This window comes from Magnolia sinica, chromosome 3 (assembly GCF_029962835.1).
Source record: "Magnolia sinica isolate HGM2019 chromosome 3, MsV1, whole genome shotgun sequence".
NCBI lineage: Eukaryota > Viridiplantae > Streptophyta > Magnoliopsida > Magnoliales > Magnoliaceae > Magnolia > Magnolia sinica.
The window spans coordinates 107,577,302-107,601,062 of NC_080575.1; the positions used below are offsets into that span (position 1 = coordinate 107,577,302).

Consider the following 23,761-nt stretch of genomic DNA (forward strand, 5'->3'; position numbering starts at 1 on the left):
CCTCAATCTCGGCCATCCATGCGCCATGTGTCTCACGAGCTATCCACTAGCAAGGCCCCGCTCCTTGGTGCTTTCCACCCGATTACGTTGGATCAACTGTTAGATGCACAGACATAAAAGGTTCGCTAGCTAACCGTGTACACGTGTATCAGGAACACATGCCAATACGGAACAGGCATGTAAGATCCGACCTTCCATCAGGTGGGCCACACTGTTCGGATCTTTGTCCTTGAAATGTTTTGGGTTGTTCCTATTACCGTAGATAGTCTGAGTCGTTATCTAGGTATAGCTTTTGAATGTTTGGTGTAAATAATGATTTTCGCCTCATGATACAGGTGGACCACACAATGGGGGTTTAAACTCTTACCGTTGAAAACTTCTTGAGGTCCACGAAAGTTTTGGATCAAGCTGATATTTTTTTCCCCTTCATCATCCACGTCTATGTAACTTTATGAATATGTTGGATTCCAAATAAACATCACAGTGGGCCCTAGGAAAGTTTCAACGGTGAGCATCATTATCCGCGCTGCTTCCCGTGGTGTGGTTCACTTGAGCCTTAGATCTGCTTAACTTTAGGTTTTGTTCCATAAAATACTGTGACCAAATGGATGGACGGTGTCGATACAACCCATACATCATGGTGGACACTCAGAGCTCCTAACCGTTCCCAACTCGAAAGGGAAGGTAGCACGAAATCCACGTTCGTCCAAAAGACTTCACCACGACTCGAAAAAGGCTTAGAAAAGTTTCAACGGGGAGGTAGCACGAAATCCACGTTCGTCTAAAAGACTTTCATTGCTGTCAGTCGTCCAACGTGTAAACCTCCAAGGTCGACGCGGATTGCGTCCTACCCCCGCCCCGACGGTAATCCGTCCAGGCAGGGATCGGTGGGGCCCACCGTGATGTAAGTGTTTTATCCACGCTGTTAATCGTGTTTTTTAGATCATTTTAAGGTATCAGAATAAATTTTAATCAGGTCCACTTTTCCAATAGACCACACCAAAGAAAGCTGCAGTGGTAATGACAACCACCGTTGAAACCTTGCTAAGGGCTACCGTGATGTTTTTTTTTTACCATCCAACCTATTCATAAGGTCATGTAGATGTGGATGAAGTTAAAAAACAAATATCATCTTGATCTGAAACTTCTCCAACTCCCAAAAAGTTTTTAATGGTGGAGGTTCAATCCCCACTTTGTGGTCCACTTAAGCCCTGTAACTACTTAATTTTTTGGCTCATACCTAAACATGATCTGATAAAAGCTATTAACGGCTTGGATAAAATATTTGCGTCACTTTAGACCCCACAGAGCCCCGCCCAGACGGATTACAGTCCGGGCGGGGGTAGGACGCAATCCGCGTCCAACTTCCAAAGGCTTAGAAAATTCTCTAAAAGGAGAGTCACTTTGATCCTCCAGTCTATGCCTAAAACACCGGACGTGGATTTACTGTTAAAGCCATTCGCAGGAGGTTGTTGTGGTGTGATCCACTCCGTCCATCTGTTTTTCCGGATAATTTTAGGACAATAAACCAAAAGTTAGGTGGATCCGAAACTCAAGCCCATATACCAGAGGAAACAATGGAGATTTAGTGACCACCATTGAAACATTTGTATAGCCACAAAAGTTTCTTGTTTCAGTCTGAGTTTTTAGTGTTTAAACGGTTTGGATGGCATATAGTCATCAAGGTGGAGCCCAAGAAGGTTTCGCCTTTAGGCAACTCTTTCCCTAGTTTTCCCTCTCGTATGGCCACCTAGAGTTTTTGATCCACCTTATTTTTGCTCTGATGTGCTAAAATGATTCAGCAAAACGGATGGATGGAGAGAAATGATTCAGCAAAATGGATGGATGGAGTGGATTTCTCTCTAACATCAAGGTGGGCGTCACGTAGCATCCCATCCCACGAACTTCCTGGGAAACGCTTATGCTGGAAATCGGCATCCTAAAACAACTAATTATGTGGGTCCACCATGATGTATATGCAAAATTAAATCCGTGGATCACATTTAATCATTGATGTTAGGCTCTTAGGCCAAATGTCATCTGATCCATATCTCAGATGGGCCACACCACATGATACATTGGGCCAACCATTGGTTTGTGAGTGGGGCAACCATGGTGTAAATCTTTCATAAAACCCGTTAATCAGGCGTAACTCATGAAGGTGAGGAGAAGATAAGAAATATTAGGATGATAGCAGTTTGGGGGAAATTCTACGTTGTTTTCATTAGTGTGGGCTAAGTGAGTTGTTAATCAGACTTATCCTCTGTATGTAAGGTCCAAATACGGATTCTCGCCTATGGACAGAGTGAACTTGACGTATACAACATGTGGACCTTGTGTGCTTCAAGCCTAGAGTAAAACAAGTGGTGTAGACAATTCCGGTCTGGCTGAGACAGACGTGAGTCTCGCTTTCATTGCTGCAGGTTACAGACGAGAATTCGTCAACGACCCAGCAAGCACTCTCTCATGCACTCTTTCATTACTGCGGTCTCTGCCGGCCAGAGAGCACGACTCGTCTACGACCCAGCAAGGACTGCGCCTGACCTGAAAAATCAGGCTGGTACACTTACCACATGGGACACTTTTAGAAAATGAGGCTGGTCCGCTCATCACAAGAGACACATTTTACAAAATGGGGCTGGTCCACATACGAGATGTGACACTATATTTACAAAATCAGCCTGGTCTAGGTAAGGTTAGGTTTTAATTTTGTTAAAGCGTCACCCATGGTACGGTGATCTAGACCATTGATGTGATGAGGCCCCCCAAAATAAAAATCCTAGGTGTAGAATAGTTAGCCTCTTTTCGGTGAATATGAACATATTTGTTTATTAACAGTAAACATGTTCAGCCACATGGGAGTTTTGGTGTATGCATTATGTTGTAGCAAGGTTGATGTAGGACATGGCATTCCTTGATTCCTGGCCTTATGAACAAAATTTCTATTTTCATGAAAGTGTTACTTTATGCCATTTACAAGAAAGAACTTTCAAAATACTAGTGAAAATCAAATAAAAAGAAAAACTCATAATTGGTCATTGAGAGCAACTATAAGAATACATCTCTTAAAAGAACTACTTGATGTTGGATAAAGAACAAATCTAGCGTATGAGCATAAGCTTGTATTACAACTAAATATTATAAATAAAAATTACCCCTACTTGATTACTACTGCTCTTAAAATAACCGAAATAAAGTAAATTGATAAATAAGTTTGTTTGTTGTGTAGGATTGGATAGGTTGTGTTCATCTCTATTGAATTTCTTTACAATTTATAGATTTTTGTTGAGCTTATTCTTCCATATCCTTCTTCCATTATTGCAATGATTACAGTAGCTGAAAAAACCTCTTTATATATCATTATTTCTATTACGTTTCTTCTTCCTAACTGTTCCTCTTCCAAACGCATATTGACTACTTGCTTCATTTTTGCCAACTAAGGTTTTGTTTTGGTTACCCTTAGTCACCTTTTATATCTTCAATATCTGGATTATGCTTCTTATATATCGACCATAACATTTTGTCAACCATCCACTAATGTATAAAATAAGACTTTTGACCAACTGTAAACCTGCAAAAAGCACTCCAAATCTTTGAAGATTTTTTTACTCACTTCTTATTTCTAGCTCATACAATGCCACATGTCACCCTCATATTGACTTTCTCAGAATTGCGAGAAATAGGGTACTACAAATGGTTCTAAGATATAGTTTTTATCTTATTCTAATTAGTGTAGACCATCTGAATTGCTAATCGGGCTTAGCTTTGTCTATATACGGTCTAAATAATAAATTATTTTCCTCATGGACGGAGGGGATTTTACGCATACAACATGACTGGCCCCTTATTATTTCCTCTTGGACGGAGAGGATTTTACATATACAACATGATTGGCCCCACAGAGCTTGTGTGATTCACGTTGTGCATTAGACAATTCTAGTCCAGGAGACCACATTTATTCTAGCCTTAATTGCTGTAGTCGCCAAGCATATAGACCTAACCAAAGGCCCAGAAAGTTTTCTCACCTTGACTCTCAATTCCCTCAAGTTTCCACTGAAAGGGAGATTTTACATATACAACATGATTGGCCCCACAGAGCTTGCGTGATTCACGTTGTGCATTAGACAATTCTAGTCCAGAAGACCTTCTTTATTCTAGCCTTAATTGTTGAAGTCGCCAAGCATATAGACCTGACCAAAGACCCAGAAAGTTTTCTCACCTTGACTCTCAATTCCCTCACGTTCCCACCGAAAGGGAGAGATACTGTTATTCTCAAGGCCCAAAACACCCAAGTCTGTGGCCCCGACCATGATGTACATGTAAAATTCACTCCGTCAATCAGGTTAAATTCTCTATCTTGACTCTCGCTTTCATTGCTGGCAGTGGTCCAAAGGAGAGTTGCTTTGATGCTCTAGGCGTAGAACACGACGCAGATTTCAATTCCCTTTCACGGCTCAAAAGGAGAGTTGCTTTGATGCTCCAGGCATAAAACACGACGCAGATTTCCTGTCGGAAGGCTTTCGCATAAAGTTCCTGCACGCTGGGAAGAGAAATCCACTCCGTCCATCCGTTTTGCCGGATCATTCTAGTACAACAAAACAAAAATCAGGTGGATCCAAAACTCAAGGCTTACATACGAAAGGAAACAGTGGAGATTTAGTGATCACCATGTGGACTGTAAAGTGCTTGGATGCTTCAAGCTGACGTAAAACGAGTGAGTGTAGACAATTCCAGTATATGAGACTTTCGGTCAGAGACTAGAACTCGTCAACGACCGCAAGTACTCTCTCCCTTGTGAATTACCCCAGGTACCCACTCAAAAGGAGAGTCTTCCATTTGGTACCAAGCTGTGAGATCTAAGCCGTCTATCAGATAGGCTCCATAATCTAGATGCGCCTGACCTGAAAAATCAGGCTGGTCCACTTACCACATGGGACACTTTTTAGAAAATGAGGCTGGTCTACTGACCAGATGGGACACTATTTACAAAATCCGGCTACTCCCGTGGTTGGGTGATCAATTCAACTCCTTGATCTTGAGTTGAGAGATCAGGAATCCTCACCTATATTTTAGATTCATAGACCAAATTCAGAAATAGAACCATCTCATTTAATTTGTTAATTCCCATAAACCATAAGATGATCATCTTGGGGCCTTTTTGGCAGGCACTTAAAAAAATGAGCTCATCTATTTTAGTTCATTGTAATTATATATTAAAGATAATCCTCATTTTTATTTTTATTTTTTGTGGGGATTAAAAAGTAATCCTCATAACCAGCAATTTATATAATATCTAATACATAATTACTATTTAACTAAAATGAGATGAACTCATGTTTAAGTGGCTACCAAACAGGTATTTCGGCATACTTTTGTCAGTAGATTTTATTTACATCCTATTCTGAGCACAGCAATTCCACGTATGAATTTTCATTCTTTCCTAGGGTTTTGGATGTTGTGTCATCCACATGTACATGTGGTCCCATGGACGAAGCATCTCTGCATGTAAATCAATATGAGTTTTGAAATGCAGCTCAAGCACGCTAGTCTACACAAACCAATGGTGGGCCCAACCCATCCCTATTGTTCCCTGTGGTGTGGTCCGCCTGAGTTGTGAATCTGTCTGAGTCTTTTCTTAAGGATCTAACATCAACAAAAGCAGCTGATGGATGGGGAGAGTGGATTTAACAAATAAAACATGGTGGCCGGGCCCGGAGAGCTTGGGTGCTTTATGTGCTCCTTAATACGGGGCGGTAGATGATTCCAGTTCGAGAAACACGTTGTTTTGTCCTTTATTGAGCATCTACAATATATGACGCCAATAGCTTTGGATATTTTGTCCTTCCCAATTATTCTTCAGGATTTTTGTCATAAAAATGTAGCTAGTGCACAAGAATAGCTGAGATTTTGTTTCAAAAGTGATTGCTTAGATTAAACCCGCTTCACTTATTTTTCTTTTTTTTTCCTCTTTCTTTTTTCTTTTCTAATATTGTAGCTGGCATGGCATGACTTCTCTTCTCTGCATGTAGCCCATAAGAAGAAGAGACCTTGGGATGCTCTGTGGCGTCAAACCAATTTGAATCATATAAAAGATGAGTCCAACTAAAAACTCACATGGGATACACAAAATAAAATTGCTCCCAAAATCACTATGTTCACAAGGTGTGGTCCATTTAAGTTTCTTACCAAGCTGATTTTTGTATCTTCTCTTCATCCTAGTGAGTTAGATCTGATTAACGGGTATGATGAAAGATATAATATTTGGTGGTCCACACACAAACTTATAGTTGGCATCCCATTCCCACTAGTGCATGTGGTGTGGCCAGTTGTGGATGTTGATAATTTTTTACCTCTTGAGCTAACATCCAGTGTATAACCCAATAAGCCTGTAAAACAGGTGTTGGCCACCAAAGCTTGGCCCAAGGGCTGGTTAGCTTGAAATCTAGGCTTGGTGTCCATACCATGCTAGGCCAGGCCAATGATGAATGGTTTGGTCTAATCCATTGCCTTGGTGTATACCATATAATACATAGGTATTAGTAATGCAGATTATGGAGTTGTTACACTTGTGCTTGTAGTGATGGATGATCAGCAGTCACTTAACAATCCAAATTGTGGACCTCACTTAGACCGTGAACATTTCATTCATGCCCTCATAGTATATGCATCGGGTGGATAACTGGGTGGGGTATGCACTTGGTTAATTCAAAAAAAAAAAAAAAAAAAAAAAACTCTAATACTTGGGAAGAGCACATAATAGTTCACAAATAAGCACACGCACTGAATGCACACCAATTATATGTAACTTATTTATAACTTGTGGGGCGTTTGAATCATAAGTTAAATAAGCTACTTATGCCATTTAAGTAGCTTATTGTGGTTTCTACTTATTCAGCCAATAAGTATGTTTGGTAAACAACATACTTATCAACTAAAAAGTAGAAAAGCATATATAGTTTCCAACATCACAAGTAATTATCCCTTTGTTTGTTTAGTCGCCTTCACATCCATCATCTATCATGTGGGGCCAACATTTGATTTGGACCATTCATTGTGTGAGCCCCACCTTTGATGTGGGCCATCCATCATGCTGGGCCCACCTTGGATGTGGCCCTTTCATCATTATGGTCCAATCTTTAATGTGTACCATTTATTACGTAGGGCTCGCTTTTGATATTAGTCATCCGTCAAGTGGGGCCCATCATCAATATCCAGTATCCATTATGTTGAGCCCACCTTTGATGTAGACCGTCCATCATGTGTGCTATCCATCATGTAGGGCCCACATTGGATATGGGCTACTCATCATTAGGTACAACCTTTGATGTCGACTGTCCATTATGTGGGGCCTGCCTTGATATGAATCATCTTGTGGGGCCCACCATTATTAATTTTCCATCATGTGGAGCTCACCTTTGGTGTGGACTATCCATCATACGGACCCCAGCTTCAATGTGGGTTGCCTGTCATGCAAGGCTCACCTTGGATGTAGGTCATTCATCATTAGAGGCCAACGTTTGATGTGGACCGTCCATCATGTGGGGCCACCTCAATATCAGTCATCCATCGTGTGGGGCCACCTCAATGTCCATTGCCCATCATGTTGAAGCCCACTTTTGATGTTGACCATCCATCACATAGGCCCCACCTTTGAAGTGAGTCGTCCATCATACCAGCTCACTTTGGATGTGAGCTTTTTATTATTATGGCCTTTTGATGTGGACTAACCATATGTGGGCCTACATTAATATGGGGTCATCCATTATGTGGGTCCACCTTTGATGTGGATTGTCCATCATATGAGCCACACCTTCAATTTAAACTGTCCACATATGGCCTGCTTTGACATGAACAGTGAGACAAACTCTTTGACATGTACAATGAGAGAGGAGTAGAAAAGTTATAAGTTGAAAGGCTAAAAACATTACTTAATAAGATAAATAGATTTTTGCACATAAATTACCTTTACAATTATGCTTATCAAAACTATCTTGCATTTACATTGGATTTGGAAAATCAAACATGCCCTAAGCGAAAAAAGTAACGTAATTACTTAATATAAGTTAGCCTTGTTCTTAGACCTAACCCAGCCCTAGTCTGGCCTCTAAAGGGCTGGGCGGAACTATTTAGTCTATTATGGCCTGGAGCAGGTCTTAGGGTTCTAGGGTCGGCTGATCTTGTCTTGCCCTAGGTCAGCCCATTGCCATTGGTAATTCCCTCGTTCGCTTATTGCTCCACTTGCCTCCCATGCGAAAAACACTAAGCAAATGCTTTTCGGTGATCTATGCTAGTCTATAGGGTGCGTCAAATTTACTTTATCCAAATGGTTGGAAAGAGGAAGGAGTACCAGGCAGCGGTGCAACAAAATCTATCGTGCGTTTTACTGTGAGATGTGCATTTGAGATCTGATCCGTTCATCATTAATTGTGCCGGCTCATGTTGCAAGGTGACCCAGAAATCATGTGGATCAAAAACCCAACTCAAGTGCACTGCACTACATATAACAATTATGACAGGATGTATACCATTGATCAGGCTGGAATTTTTTTTTTTCTCCTTCATCCCGGATGAACTCAACTTATCCAGTGTTTGGGTGTCATATAAATATGATGGCGGGCCGGAAAGATTTAAGCTTGGGCGAGCAACTTACACACAGCACGGTGGCCTCACGGAGCCTTTAGTTGCACCACATGCTTTTCAGGTACTGTTAAACGCGGAGACTTGCCCAATAGTTACGTTGTGCTAAAACATAAGTAGCTTTTGGTGCGCTTTGTTGTGAATGCATTGACCGATAAAAGACAATGCAATTATAAACACGATGACATGAGAGAGAAAATAGGCTATCGAGAAACACGAATTTATTATTCCTACCCCATCTGTTTAAGAACGTTTACATGGCATAGTTGCAAGGCAATACGGACGGTCACAACACCTGCATTCGACTCCTGCAATCCTGACGGGTCCACCGAAAAAGCTCCTGGTTAGATGTGGACCTTGAAGTGAAAATCAAAGATATCCTTGCATCAAATGACAAATTTAACCTTGATACTGTTGGGCCATTGTAACTAAGACCGTAAAGGGATAAAAAGAAAGATCACACGGCTATTTCAAATAATCCAAACTTTAAATCCACGAGGTATTTTCTTGAATGCACGATAAAAATTTTAGAATTTTATTAATCAATAATTATTGAATGTATGTCTCAGTTACACTGTTAATAAAGAAAAAATTAAACTAAAATTCGTAATTACCAAAAATAATAAAATTATAACTCTAATAAAAGTACTAATTATAGTAAAACTCCTATAAATGTTAATTCTAAAAATAAAAATTCTAAATATACTTTTGCTAAAATAGTCTTACATTATTAAAAATCTAATATTCTTAAAATTAAAAAAATAATAATAATATAAAAATCGGAATTATTAGAAATAATAATTTTTTTCCTAAAATTTGATTTTTGAGCTCAAAGCATGCCTTTTTTTTTTGTTTGGCGAAACGGTGATAGAAGTTTTGTATTAGATGATATTTTCTCTTACAGTTTAAATGGTAGATGTTATTGTTTCCGGTGTTTTGATAGAAAGGCCCACCTGAGTTTTGGATATTGTCGATTTTTATAATCATATCCTATCATGGTCTTTCAAAACCAATGAATGGTACACTTAAGCTTTGAATTTGCCTCATTTTTTTGACCCATTCCAAGTATGATCTTGCCAAATGGATGAATACATAACGCATACATTATGGTGCAGCCCACAGAACTTGGTGACCTCAACACACCAAATATAAATCCACTTCCATGTGGTCCACTTTCAGATGTAGCCTTACAGTGACAATCAAATATTTTCTTGTATCTAATAACAATTTAACCCTTTCCATTAGATCCAACAGTGGACACGAATTACCTTCCTATACAACCCAAGCACTGTGAGGCCTACCATGAAGTTTATGCTATATCTTTGCTAGTCATTTTAGGGCACGAGGCCTACCATGAAGTTTATGCTATATCTTTGCTAGTCATTTTAGGGCACGGGCACGATCAAAGGACGTCTAAAACTCAAGTGGGACAAAAGCATAACAAAAAATAGAAATTGAACACCTACCATTGAAACCTTTTTGAATTTTGGATGAGGATGACATTTTTGTTTTCCCATCCATGTGTGAACCACAACGTCAACAAGTTGGATGGCATATAAACATAGAACGGTTGGGCTCATACAGGTTTCAAGAGTGTGTTTCCATCCCCACTGTTTCTTAATGGTGTGGCCCATTTCAATTTAGGATCTCTCTTATGTTTGGGTTCATGTCTTAAAATGAGCTGTTGAAATGGATAGACAGAGTGGATATAAGTAAAACATCATAATAGGCCCAATATATTTGGAGTTGTGGTATGAGCATCCAATGGATGCGTAAATAACGACACCGAGAACCTTAGAGTAGTATCCTCTGATTTTTTTCCAGAGAATTTGTACTCTTCACTTTTCACTTTAGCCCCCGGTTGATACCCATGGCTCCTGTCTGATGGACAATTAACAATGCGTATCGACAGTCATGAGCAGCAATTAACCATCTTTCATTTGTTGCTACGAGAAACACGCTATTGATTGGGCCTATTTTTGTGTAAATGATTTTGACTGTACATATCAAGAATAGAATTGTCAATATTTATCCGATTATTGGATTGATACTTGCATGGTTGCTGATGAAATGTGCTTTGGACCTAATGAACGGTCCAGATCAATGATTTGACAGTCCGAGTGACCGAATGCAACTAAATACAACTCGATTCACAGAGCAATCTTGAGAAAAATAAGGAGTTTTTTTTAAGCCCCTATATAATGCTTTCTAACACATGATGGATAACTCGCACCTCCACATACATAGTTAACATGGCCATAGACAAATCCCTGTCCCTTGTTTTGCTGCTTCTATGGGCAATGGTACTTTCCTCTAACAATTCTGCAGCTTCCCTGGAATCCCAAGCTGAAGCGGAAGCTCTACTCAAATGGAAAGCTAGTCTATTAGAAAGACAGGCGCTCAGTTCATGGTCGTTACTCCCCAACGCCAATGCTTCTACCACCCAAGATAACTCTCCATGCAACTGGACCGGAATCTCATGCAACCGTGCTGGAAGAGTAACAGGAATAAGCCTATATCGTTCAGGTTTGAAAGGTAAGCTTGATAACTTGAGCTTCTCCTCCTTCCCAAACCTGGCCCATATCGTTCTCGACCACAATGCACTCTTTGGAAGCATCCCAGCTCAAATTGGCACTCTTTCTGAACTACTCACCCTTCAGCTTTCTTCGAATCAGCTTTCTGGTTCAATTCCTAAAGAGATAGGGGAGTTGAAGAAGCTAACAATGATAGACTTGTCACAAAACAATATAACAGGTTCTATCCCATCCTCTTTAGGAAACTTGACCAAACTCTTTAACTTATACATATCTAATAATCTGATATCTGGTTCAATCCCTCAGCAACTAGGAAATCTCAAATTTCTGGTTCAGCTAGACGCAGCTGCTAACCTGCTGAATGGTTCCCTTCCTGCCACTATAGGAAACATGACCAGAATTAACTTCGTGTTCCTCTGCGGGAATGAAATTTCTGGCCCCATACCAAGTGAAATAGGCAACCTTAAAATACTGACAACGTTTCAAGTGTGTGGAAACCTTCTAGCAGGTTCCATTCCTTCTAATCTAGGAAATGTGACCAAACTCAAGAGCTTGCTACTCTATGCAAATCACTTCCATGGCTCAATTCCTCAACAGATAGGAAATCTCTACCACCTAACTGATCTAAGGTTGTTTGAGAACAACCTCACTGGTCCAATCCCTCCATCTCTTGGAAATCTGTCAAGCCTAACTGTACTTGCTCTCTTCGATAATCTGTTATCTGATTCAATACCCACAGAAATCTCAAATCTAACACGTTTGAAGATCCTATCTTTGGATGACAACTACTTCTCTGGTCACCTACCTCAAGTATGCCAAAACAGATCATTAACGCACTTCACTGCCCATAACAACCATTTCACCGGTCCCATCCCTGAAAGCCTGAGAAACTGCACCACCTTAATAAGAGTCCGGCTGGAGCATAATCAGCTCACAGGAAATATATCCCAAGTTTTCGGAGTATATCCTAGTTTAGAGTACATCGATCTGAGTTATAATAAATTGCATGGTGAGCTGTCACCAAAATGGGGACAATGTCAAAACCTGACGCTTCTAAAAATCTCTGAGAACAATCTCACTGGTAGAATTCCGCCGCAGATTGGGAAGCTAAGTCAGCTACAGGAACTCAACCTGTCTTCAAACAACCTACAAGGAAAGATTCCTACTAGCCTGGGGAGTTTGTCCATGCTTTACAAGTTGAGTTTACAAAATAACCGACTATCTGGTTCGGTACCTGGTGAAATTGGAAAACTATACAATTTGGCAATTCTTGACCTATCAAAGAACAAGCTGGGTGGGCCGATACCACAGCTACTGGGGGAATGCTCCAAATTGCAGTATTTGAGCATGAGTGAGAATTATTTGAATGGAAGCATTCCATTTCAGATTGGTAATCTAATACGCCTACAGATTACCTTGGATCTCAGCTGTAACTTACTTTCGGGAGAGATAACCCAACAACTTGGGAAACTACAAATGTTGGAAAAGCTAAATCTCTCCCACAATTCACTCTCAGGCTCCATTCCGTCGTCGTTCAAAGAGATGATCAGTTTATCTTCCATCGACTTTTCATACAATGATTTGGTGGGCCCTCTCCCTGACAGCAAAGCCTTCCGTCTGGCTCCGTCATGGGCATTCATCGAGAACAAAGGTTTATGCGGTGAAGCAAAAGGCGTGCAACCTTGTAATTCCTCTTCAATAAAGCCTCAGAATGGGAAGAAAGACCACAAGGTTTTGATCATTATTCCTATAATGTCAGCCTTATTTCTTCTAGTTGTATTTGCCACCATTTTTTACATGTTCCTACAAAGATCCCGCAGAACAAGAAATGCAGAGAAACAAGACTTAGAAGTGAAAAATGGAAATCTATTTGCAATATGTAATTTCGATGGAAAGATTGCATATGAAGAAATCATCAGGGCAACGGAGGATTTCAATAACAAATATTGCATTGGGGCTGGAGGATATGGAAGGGTTTATAAAGCAGATCTACAGATGGGTCAGGTTGTAGCTGTGAAAAAACTTGACTGGTCACTAGGTGACGAACAAGATGATCAAAGAAGCTTTGAAAAAGAAATACAAGCATTAACAGAAATTCGACATCGCAACATCATAAAGTTCTATGGATTTTGTTCGCATGCTCGGTGTCCATTTTTGGTGTACGAGTACATGGAAAGGGGAAGCTTAGCTAGCATCCTCAGCGGCAATAAAGAAGGAGCTGTAGAATTGGATTGGGTGAAGAGGACGAAAGTTATCAGAGGAGTAGCCGATGCTTTATCATACATGCACCATGATCGCACTCCTCCTATAATTCATCGGGACTTATCAAGTAAAAACATTTTGTTGGATTTAGAATTTGAGGCCTGTGTCTCTGACTTTGGCACCGCAAGACTCATAAAGCCAGATTCATCTAATTGGTCCACACTCGCAGGCACTTATGGATACATAGCTCCAGGTATGCACTTATGGTAATGTTTCTTGAATTTTCTTCTACTTGTTTATGTTAGATAATTTCATGGAATATGGAATGTCTAAATTTAGTGATAAACATGACTTCAAAAAGTTGCTTCTATTTCAATTGTTCCTTGAAATGCTTAATGACCATCACATTTCCATGAATTTGCTATTTGTCCGTAGAGAAACTAATTTAAAGTCGCATATTATTTAAAGCATTTTCAATATATATATATATATATATATATATATCATTTTGTGGTGAAAATGGGATGGCCAGGCTAGATTATATAAGGCCCAAGGCCCAAGCCTGAGAAAATTGGTTGGGCTTGGGCCTGATCCTCCCCAGATTGATCAAAACCCTATCTCCATGGTGAATGTTCCTAATCCATCCCTTGATTAGGCGAGCCACACATTTATAAAAATGAAAACCATGTTCTATATGTAAGATGCATGTGCAGCTTACTGGGCCGAGATAGGTGTGGCTAAAATGACCAAGCCAAGCCCGGCCCAAAAAAATTGATATACAGCATGCCAATTTTATTTTATTTTTTTTTAAAAAAAAAAAAAAGAAAGAAAAGAAAAGACAAAAAAGGAAAGAAGGGTTTTATGTACATTTCTCACCTATTCAAATCAAACTCTCCCAAAAGAGCAACCCACAAAAGCACCCTCATAAACAAAGTTCGACTCACCCGTAAACATGTCTACCAGATTTCACGAGTTATCCACACGTGTAGATCCCAATCCCTCTACATGGCGACCATGTTGCTTGATGCTGACCATATGTCAAGTGGGTCCCACCATTTAGAAGCCACAGCCGAAAGATCAGGCCAGTCCAGGTCATCTACATTGCATGGCCCACATGATGGACAGCTCGGATTGTTGACATGTGTTCCAGCTTGGCATGTATGTCTCAATATGATGAATGATACGTGTAACATTACCATACTCTCATATGCAACCATAAGTTTGTGTGGGGGCCCACTATGGTGTGTATATTTCCCCCAACCCATTCATCAGGTGCGCCTCGTCAAGATCCACATACACACTAAAAATAAGCCTGATTCAAAACTCAGTTGGAACACAATGCATGTAAATCGAGGTTTTAGGAGTGGTTTAGTTCTTCTTGGTATGGCGCACTTGACATTTGAATCAGGTTCATTTTCGGGCTATACTGTGAATACAAGAAGGCCCACCTGATGGACGTAGTGGATGTCAAACACATAAAATGTTCTTGAGTGGTTTAAGCGCTGCATACAATGGGTGTCTCACCAGACTCAGGTCTGAGCAGAAGTAGGCATATATAGGCATAGCACCAAGTACCGATGGATGTAGGTTTTGAAACATGATCTTATTTTTATGTTTTGTGCAGAGTTTGCTTACACAATGAGAGTTACCGAGAAATGCGACGTATATAGCTTTGGTGTTGTAGCACTTGAAGTGATAATGGGAAGGCATCCTGGAGATCTCCTCTCATCGTTGGCAACGTCTGGTGGCCAAGATATACTGCTGATGAATGTATTGGACCAACGCCTTCCTCCTCCCACGCTTGAAAACATGAAGGGTTTGGTTTCTACAGCCACTTTGGCACTTGCATGCTTACATGCCAACCCTCAATCTCGGCCATCCATGCGCCACGTGTCTCATGAGCTATCCACTAGCAAGGCCCCGCTCCTTGGTGCTTTCCACACGATTACGTTGGGTCAACTGTTAGATGCACAGACATAAAAGGTTTGCTAACCGTGTACACGTGTTAGGTACCCATGCCAATATGGAACAGGCATGTGAGATCCGACCTTCCATCAGGTGGGCCACACAGTTTGGATTTTCACCTAGAACTGAAGTGGGCATGCAAATATGTATATTATTTACAGAACATAAGAACGGTTGATATTATGCACCGAACATAAGAATGGTTGAAACAAAATTCCATCTACTCTGTGCATTGTGGTCCACCTTGAAGAGGGGAACGTCCTGATTTCCATATTGGCATGTGTGCTCAATAAAAGGAAAACTCTACCATCTAAGTTTGTTACCACGTGCTCTCCGCCGGCTTGAGCGCTATAAATTCAATCTGTTCATCTGTTAGATCCTCCATGAATGGATCATAATCCCGAAATTCACATGGGTAAGATAATCCAAGCTGCTGATTGGAGAGGTTCTGCCTATTGAATACAGACCAATGATAGGACTTAATTTCCTCTAGGAAGTCTCATAAATCTTTCATGGAACAGCTAGGATCTTGTATTTTTTGGGTACAATGGATCCATGATTGGGGCAGATGAATGGTGTGAATCTCATACATATATACCATACGTACAAAGATTTGAGTGCTTGATAAATCATGACTTGGATATCAATGACTAGCATTGATAATTCAACAAACGCTACAACAAATTATTAAAGTATGAGTCACGTGTTTACTTCAAAATTTATTAATCGAGTCCAAATATATTTTTGTGCTCTACACAGGGATTCGATTTTTGAGGAGGGATGACAACTCCTGGTTCAAGTGAAGCATGTGGTTTCGTGGAATAAAACAGGGCCCTCTGGCTTGTAATCGTAGCTTACATTGTTATGCTTTGGTCCACTTTATTTTCTTTTGTTTGAGTTTTTTCCCTTTTAGTTGTGGTCCTTGCTTATGTTTCCTCGTATTTGTATTTTCTTACTTTACTTTTAATAAATTTATAGGTGGTATGCTCTCACCTTTCAAGAAAAAAGAAAGTCCAAATATATTTATCACCTTCAATCACATATGTAAATATTGATATTGAGCTGAGTAAGATTATGTGTCTTTACAAAAATGAAGACAACTTCATATGACCACCATGACGTTTTTGTCATTCAGGCCATGATCATGAAATCTTTCTCCATTTCTATGGTTGCTCGTCCATCTCAATCTTAGTATAAACTCACTCCTTGGAACCATTCCATCCCTTTGGCACGCTCTCCAAACTAGCATTCCTAGATTCGTCTTCCAATAAACTCTCCTGTAACCTACTTCTTTCACTATCTAATCTTTATGCATTTCTGAGCTACACATTTCTAGTAACATGCTAACTAGCAAAATATCATCTCATCTCTTTGCCAATTGGACCAGACTCATCTCCCTTAAACTTCATACCAATCAACTCGGTGGAGAAATTCCATCCCAAGTTGGTACAATGAGAATTTTCCATCACTAGCACCTCTTCCAAAATCAGATAATTGGTTCGATAACTCCAGAAATAGGAGCAGTTAATGGTTTATCTACTCACCCTAATATTGCAAAACAAACAATCGCGCAGGTTTTATCCCTCCATCTCTGGGTAATTTGAACCAGCTGATGCATCTGCATGTCTTTGAAACACAAGTTTCAGGTCCCATCCCTTGGGAAATAGGAAATATGAAGAATTTGGAAGAAACGCGCATGGCCTTGAACAATCTAAACAACTACCTGCACCTCAAACTGTATCATCTAGACTTGTCCAGTAACCTTCTAACTGCTTCCTTGCCTTCTACTTCAGGAAATTTGACTGAGCTTTCCTTCTTATACCTCTGTGAGAATCAGATTTCAGGCCCGATGGCTCAAGAAATGGGCAATCTTAAGAATCTGTACCATCTACAGATGTGGTAATTGTCTAACAGGTTTCATTCCTTCCACTGTTGGAAACTTAACCAAACTTACAAGTTTACTGCTCTTTAAAAATCAGATATATGGCTCCATTCCTCCAGGGATAGAAAATCTCAACAACCTAGCTGATCTAAGATTGTCCGCAAACAACCTCAATGGTCCAATCCCTCCATCTTTTGGAAATTTGGGTCACGACCCAGTTGAAGTCAGGCTAGTTGGTCCGGCTCAGGTCTAGTTAGTTTTAATAAATAAATTACATATATTTAATATATATTGATTATTCTAGCAAAACAAATGACGTTTCCTATTCCACGCACATGTTGGAGAGACCATTTATGCGCATATCAAAGTGGCACGTTTGTGCGATCTAATCCATCCTTCAGTAGGCACAACTATGTAAATGCTCTTATTTGTAAGAAACTCAACTTAAAGCCCGGATCCAAACACCCAATGAAAACCCGAGCGAATTTGGGTCCGGACATTCAAGAAATAGACCCGGGCAGGAAGGACCAAAAACTGGCAACACACGAACTCAGCTTAGACAGAGTACAGGTACTATTGAACCCTTGGCTGAATGCAATATGGAGAATAAAAGAGGATCTCAATATATGGTAGGATTTTGGGTTTTTTTTAAATTTTTTAAATTTTTATTTTTATTTTTTTATCTAAACAAAATTTCGCAAAATAATTAAATATTTATTTTCAAATCAGTTATTGAACACAAAATGGAAAGAATGATTCTGTAGGTTGGAGGCATGTAATCAATCATACGGCCTGATACATACAGGGGCAAACAGAGCCCAACGAAAAACAGCCGAAATATCAAGGAAAAAAAAAATCGAAATATCAAAGAAAATAACGTTTAGGAAGATTAGAAGGGATAATGACGATCACTTGTCTCACAACATTCTTGTGATGTTTTGGATTTGATGGTATCAGAGCCAGGCGGTAGCTCACTTTGACAAATCGCCAAACTCCTTGCAATCATTGTCTTCGGACTGCCGATAACGACACAAATCAACCATTCCAACAGATTCTCCGTGCTTGCCAAATGCCTGCGCTATATAGGCTGCAACAGAAAAGCCCTGTGGGGCCACCGTGTTATCCGTGTGGAATCTACTCCAAATGAATAGTTTATTTTGATATTTAGGTAGCTCATTTGGCCGATGCAATTGTGATAAATAGTCAAACGAATGGCTAAAATTAAAGTATGATTAGGGATTTAATCATGTATACAGGTTGTCAATTTTGTAAATGGATACATACAAAGTAGTTTTTGGATGTGATTATGTTAAGAATATAAACCTTTAGACTCAATTGACCTTTTTAAAAAAAAAAAGGATCTCAAGTATCATTCATCCACCAAAAAATTTACAACCATGGATGCGGTTTTAGGCTTCTGCCAACCAAAAAACTAGGGCGGAGGCCTACCGTGAAGGAAAGACAGAGTAAAAGAAACAATTAACTTGTTCACATATGTAAATTGCTTCAATTGTATATTTAATGGTTGATTAAGCATATTTATAGATGACAAATAAGATGAGCGGATCATAATTTTGATTTAATATGTGAACGAGCAAATATAAAGATCTAGTGGTTAATTTATTAAGATTGGGTGGTCCAAATTTAAAGTAGATGGTCAAATGTCTTTAGCTTCCTGTGAATGGTTGATTTAATAGTTGGTTTGATAAACTCTCGAATATTTTAAGATATATGAAGGCCCTGAGTTCACTATGATGACAAAGTGCACCCAAGTGTGTGTTTGTGACTCCATTTGTACATGCAAGTGTGTAACATACCTAAATAAAAGTTAAGTGCAGGTTTACGAATTCCCCCACACACATATGTATACTACTTGGATTCTAATGGTAACACTCAAAGAATTTTTATATTCAAATATTGAAAAGACCAGGGTGTTACGTGGAATACATATAATAGTTAATTTATATTTAATTTTTGACGCGATGGACGTCCCAAATAGCTTAAAACATAAATATTGTAATAATTCATTCTTTTGCCATCTATGATAAGATCCATCAAAGCAATCATTTAGAATATTTTTATAATGGAGTTATTGTAATTTTTAAAAATGACATTAACTATCCAAAAAAATAAAAAATCTTAGTTATAAATGTTTACTAAATATATTTATTTCAAATGAGAGGTTTTTTTAAAAAAAAATTAAAAATTAAAAATTAAAAAGTGTTTTTACAAAACGAGTTTAGTGTAAAACATTATCTAAAATAATAATAACTTATTAAAGTATCTCTTATCTAAAAAGCTACTGGTTTATTATCTTGCAAGTACTGGGAGCCACAAACTAAGGGGTGTGTGAATGACCTAGCGCAAGTTGATGTACTGCAACTACGTATCAAGGGAGGTGGCTTTGGTGTACCGAGGTTGGTGGATCCTTGACTGTGGGGCTACACAATATAGGTATCTTATATCCATGCCGTCCATTCATTTTGTGGGTTCATTTTAAGACATGAGACCAAAATGCAGCATATCCAAATATCAGGCGAGCCATACAACATGAAAGAGTGGTGATCGACTATTGAAAAATTCTTGTGGGCCACAAAAGTTTTGAGTCATGCCGATATCTGTGTGATCCCTCATCTAGGTTTGTGAACTTATCAATAAGTTGGATGGCAAATAAACATTCCGGTGTCCCAAACAAGTTTTAATGGTGGGTATTCAATGACCACTGTTTGGTGGACTGTGGTCCATGTGAGATTTAGATCTGCTTCATTATTTGGATCACGCACTAAAATGATTTGTCAAAGCAGATGGACCGATTGCATATAAGGCACACATTACGGTGGGCCCTGTAGTCAAGGATCCATTGAAGCTGCGTCCCATATCAAGGGTCCCATATATCTGGGTCCCAAATCCCAGCATAGCGTGAGTGTGTGGTGGTGTGTGTGCATGTGTTTAAAAAAAAAAAAAAAAAAAAAAGGTTCCGTATATCTAATTTTCAGAAATTATCCTGACTGCGTGATTAACAATTTAGAACCCAAACTGCTAAAGAGAAAATATCAAAGGAAAATAATCTAATGATAAAAGTGTATCATCTTCTAATCTGGGTGGTTTTCAAATAGTCTTAGTCTTGGTCCACACGTCTACCAATGAAACCCTTTCGGGGTCACAGAAGTTTCGGATCAATATTAAAAAAAAATAATAATAATAATAAAATCCTTTTCATCCATCCATGTATTTGTGACCTTATTAACAAATTGGATGGAAAATAAACGTAATGGTGGGCCCTACAAAATTTTTAGGGTGAAAATCATTATCCCCGCTGCTATTTTTGGTGTGGTCAATTGAGCATTGGATATGATTCATTTTTTGTCTAATTCTCTAAAATGATCTCAAAAAATGGATGAACGATTTGGATATAATAAATACATCATTGTGGGCCATGTAACTTTGATCTCCTTTGAACCGTTCGTAGAGCGTCGGCGCCTGTCTTCGCACGACACGTATCTACACCAGCTATATAGCTGGTGTGTGGTACATCAGCCAATCCGCTTCCGATGGACGAAGGGAATTTTACCTATTCAACATGGTTGGAGCTGGTGCTTTGCGCATTGGGAGTTGTAGACCATGATTCCAGTCTACGAGACTTTGACCTTGACGTGAGTGATGCTTTCATTGCTGGCGGTCTAGAGTCTGGCACTCATCCAAAAGACCCGGCAAGTCTTTCTCACCTTGACCCTGACTTCCTCGAGTTCTAGCCTAAAGGAATGGTTACTTTGATGGTCTGAAGTTCATAAGCATGAATTAGAAAACAATAGAGGGACTGAAACAGCTGAGCCATAGTGTAAGGTCCAGCTATAACTGCTGCATGGCTAACCCAACAGCTAGAAAACGGCTAGCTGTTGTCTCACAACAGTCAGCATGCAGCAGCTTAATGGTCCATACACAACAGTCAGAAAACGGCCATAAAACGGCTAGTTTTCCAATAGCTAGAAATGGCTTAATAGGATTTAAGTCTCTGAACCATAACCCCCTAGCCACCACAGCCTATAAAAGGAGGACCTGGATGGGTTTCCAAACTATCTCAACTCACTCCAGCAAACTCATACGAACTGAGACAGCCAGCCCCTCTCCACTCATATATTCTAGTGTTTCCAGCAACATAACAAGGCTTTATACCTTAGCTTGAAGAACAGACCAGCGGTGTGGTCTAGAACGGTTCAACTGAACCAGTGGCTGAAGACTTGAACTGACCTGTGCAGAAGTCAAAACTCTTTTTCTCTTTTTTTGAAATTTTTTCCTTTATATTGTAATACTGCCAGAAAGTGTGTAATTCAGTTCCATTTGGTAGGCCTTCGTGTTTGCTGAACGCAGACCCACACCAGGCTCGTCGTATCCTAGAAGCCATTTGCCTGTAACCTATCAGCATACTCAATTCACTTGAGTAGGGGCAAATAACGCTTTAAGGACAGCGTTTCAGATGTGCTTCAGCCTGTCCTGATTTCTGATTATTTTACACTTTTCGATTTCCACATTATACAGAAATACATTAATCTGTATAAACTCAAACAGCATATGTAGTCAGCTCTAACAACGTTTCAGTGGTGGACATTTTTGTTCCCACTGTTTAGTTGATTATCGTATCTACCTGATTTTAGAACCATGTTCTATTGTAGTCTTTCAAAACAGATGGACGGATTGGATTTGTCACTTACATATCTGTGGACTCATACATCCACAAGCACAATTATATTACTGTGCCTGGGTCCTTGCTCTTACTACAGTTGTAGACTCTCAAGAGTTTCAACACCTGGTCAAGGGTTCGAGTACCCATAAGTGGTGAAATCCCACTACAGCTTGAGTGTGTGGGGGTGTGTGTGCGCGCGCGATGATAATAATAATAATAATAATAATATTACCGTGCCTGGTGAGATGACAAGGCAACGAGAAAATCGACCAACCAAAGGCATGCGAGAAACACGATTTTGCTATTTCTATCCATGTGAAATAACGTTGGTGATCTAGACTTTTATTGGTTCACACGGCATAGTTGCAAGGCAATAAGGGTGGTCACATCACCTGTAACTGAATTGTTTACATCACTTGTAATGGATTTCTACCAAGCGAATTGCGTGGTGTGCCGCCCACCTCAGTGGTGTGTTGACGTCACTAATTGCCATGGGTTCCACCATGATATATGTATTATATTCACCTTGTCCATCCATTTTGTGAGATCATTTTAAGGCATGGGCCTAAAGATGAGAAAGATCAAAAGCTCAAGTGGTCCACACCACAAAAAGCAGTCTAGATAGTGATATCCACCGTTGAAACTTCTTTAGGGACCACCATAATGTTTATTTGGCATCCAAACTGTTAATAAGGTTATATATGAAGGGAAAATACAAATATCAGCTTGATCCAAAACTTCTTTGGCACAAAAAAGTTTTCAATGTTAGGCATTCAATTCCCATTACCTTTTCTGGTGTGGTACAGTAAAGCTTTGGATTTGCTTCAGTTTTTGGCCCATTCCTAGTATGATCTTGCCAAATGGATGAATATATAACACATACATTATGGTGGAGCCCACAGAACTTGATGACCTCGACACACCAAAGATGTCCGTGGTGTGTGGCACAACACGCAATCCGCTTCCATGTGGTCCACCTAAAAAGTTGTGTCAGATGTAGCCTTACAGTGACAATCAAATATTTTCTTGTAGCAAATAACAATTTAACCCTTTCCATTACATCCAACAGTGGACACGAATTACCTGCCTATACAACCCAAGCACTGTGAGGCCTACCATGAAGTTTATGCTATATCTTTTCTAGTCCATTTTAGGGCATGGGCACGATCAAAGGACGTCTAAAACTCAAGTGGCCCAAAGCAAAAAAAAAAAAAAAACTAAAAATTGAACGCCTACCATTGAAACCTTTTTGAATTTTGGATGAGGGTGACATTTTTGTTTTCCCATCCATGTGTGAATCACATGGTCAACAAGTTGGATGGCATATAAACATAGAACAGTTGGGCTCGTAAAGGTTCCAAGAGTGTGTTTGTATCCCCACTATTTCTTAATAGTGTGGCCCATTTCAATTTAGGATCTCCCTTATGTTTGGGCTCATGTCTTAAAATGAGCTGTTGAAATGGATAGACATAGTGGATATAAGTAAAACATTACAAAAGGCTCACTATATTTGGAGTTGTGGAATGAGCATTCAATGGCGGCAAATGACGCCTTTTCAATGGGCCATGGCAGGATTGTAAGAATCTCCTCCAACTTAGTTGCAGGCAATCTGAGTCACATCCCCATTTACTGATGATATAGTGGTAGATGGGGGCAGAGTGTAAATAAAGACACTGAGAACCCGATAGTAACCTCTGATTTTTCCTCAGAATTTGTACTCGTCAGTACTATTTTACTTTAGCCCCCGTTTGATACCGAGAATTAAGATGGTCAGGACTGGTATCGTCTATGGTTTCCATCTGATGGACAATTAACAATGTGTATCGAAAGTCATGAGCTGCAATTAACCGTCTGTCATTT

General features: G+C 39.6%; 1 protein-coding gene across 1 annotated transcript; it reads left to right on the top strand.

Annotated features, from left to right (window-relative positions):
- Window positions 1–10,835: 10,835 nt before the first annotated feature.
- LOC131239061 (MDIS1-interacting receptor like kinase 2-like) lies at window positions 10,836–15,194 on the top strand (the record flags this gene model as incomplete). The annotated part of the gene is made up of 2 exons (XM_058236620.1): window positions 10,836–13,626; window positions 14,998–15,194. Coding segments are annotated over exons 1-2 (2,934 nt in total), but the record flags the coding sequence as incomplete, so codon positions are not given.
- Between the last annotated feature and the right edge of the window lie 8,567 nt (window positions 15,195–23,761).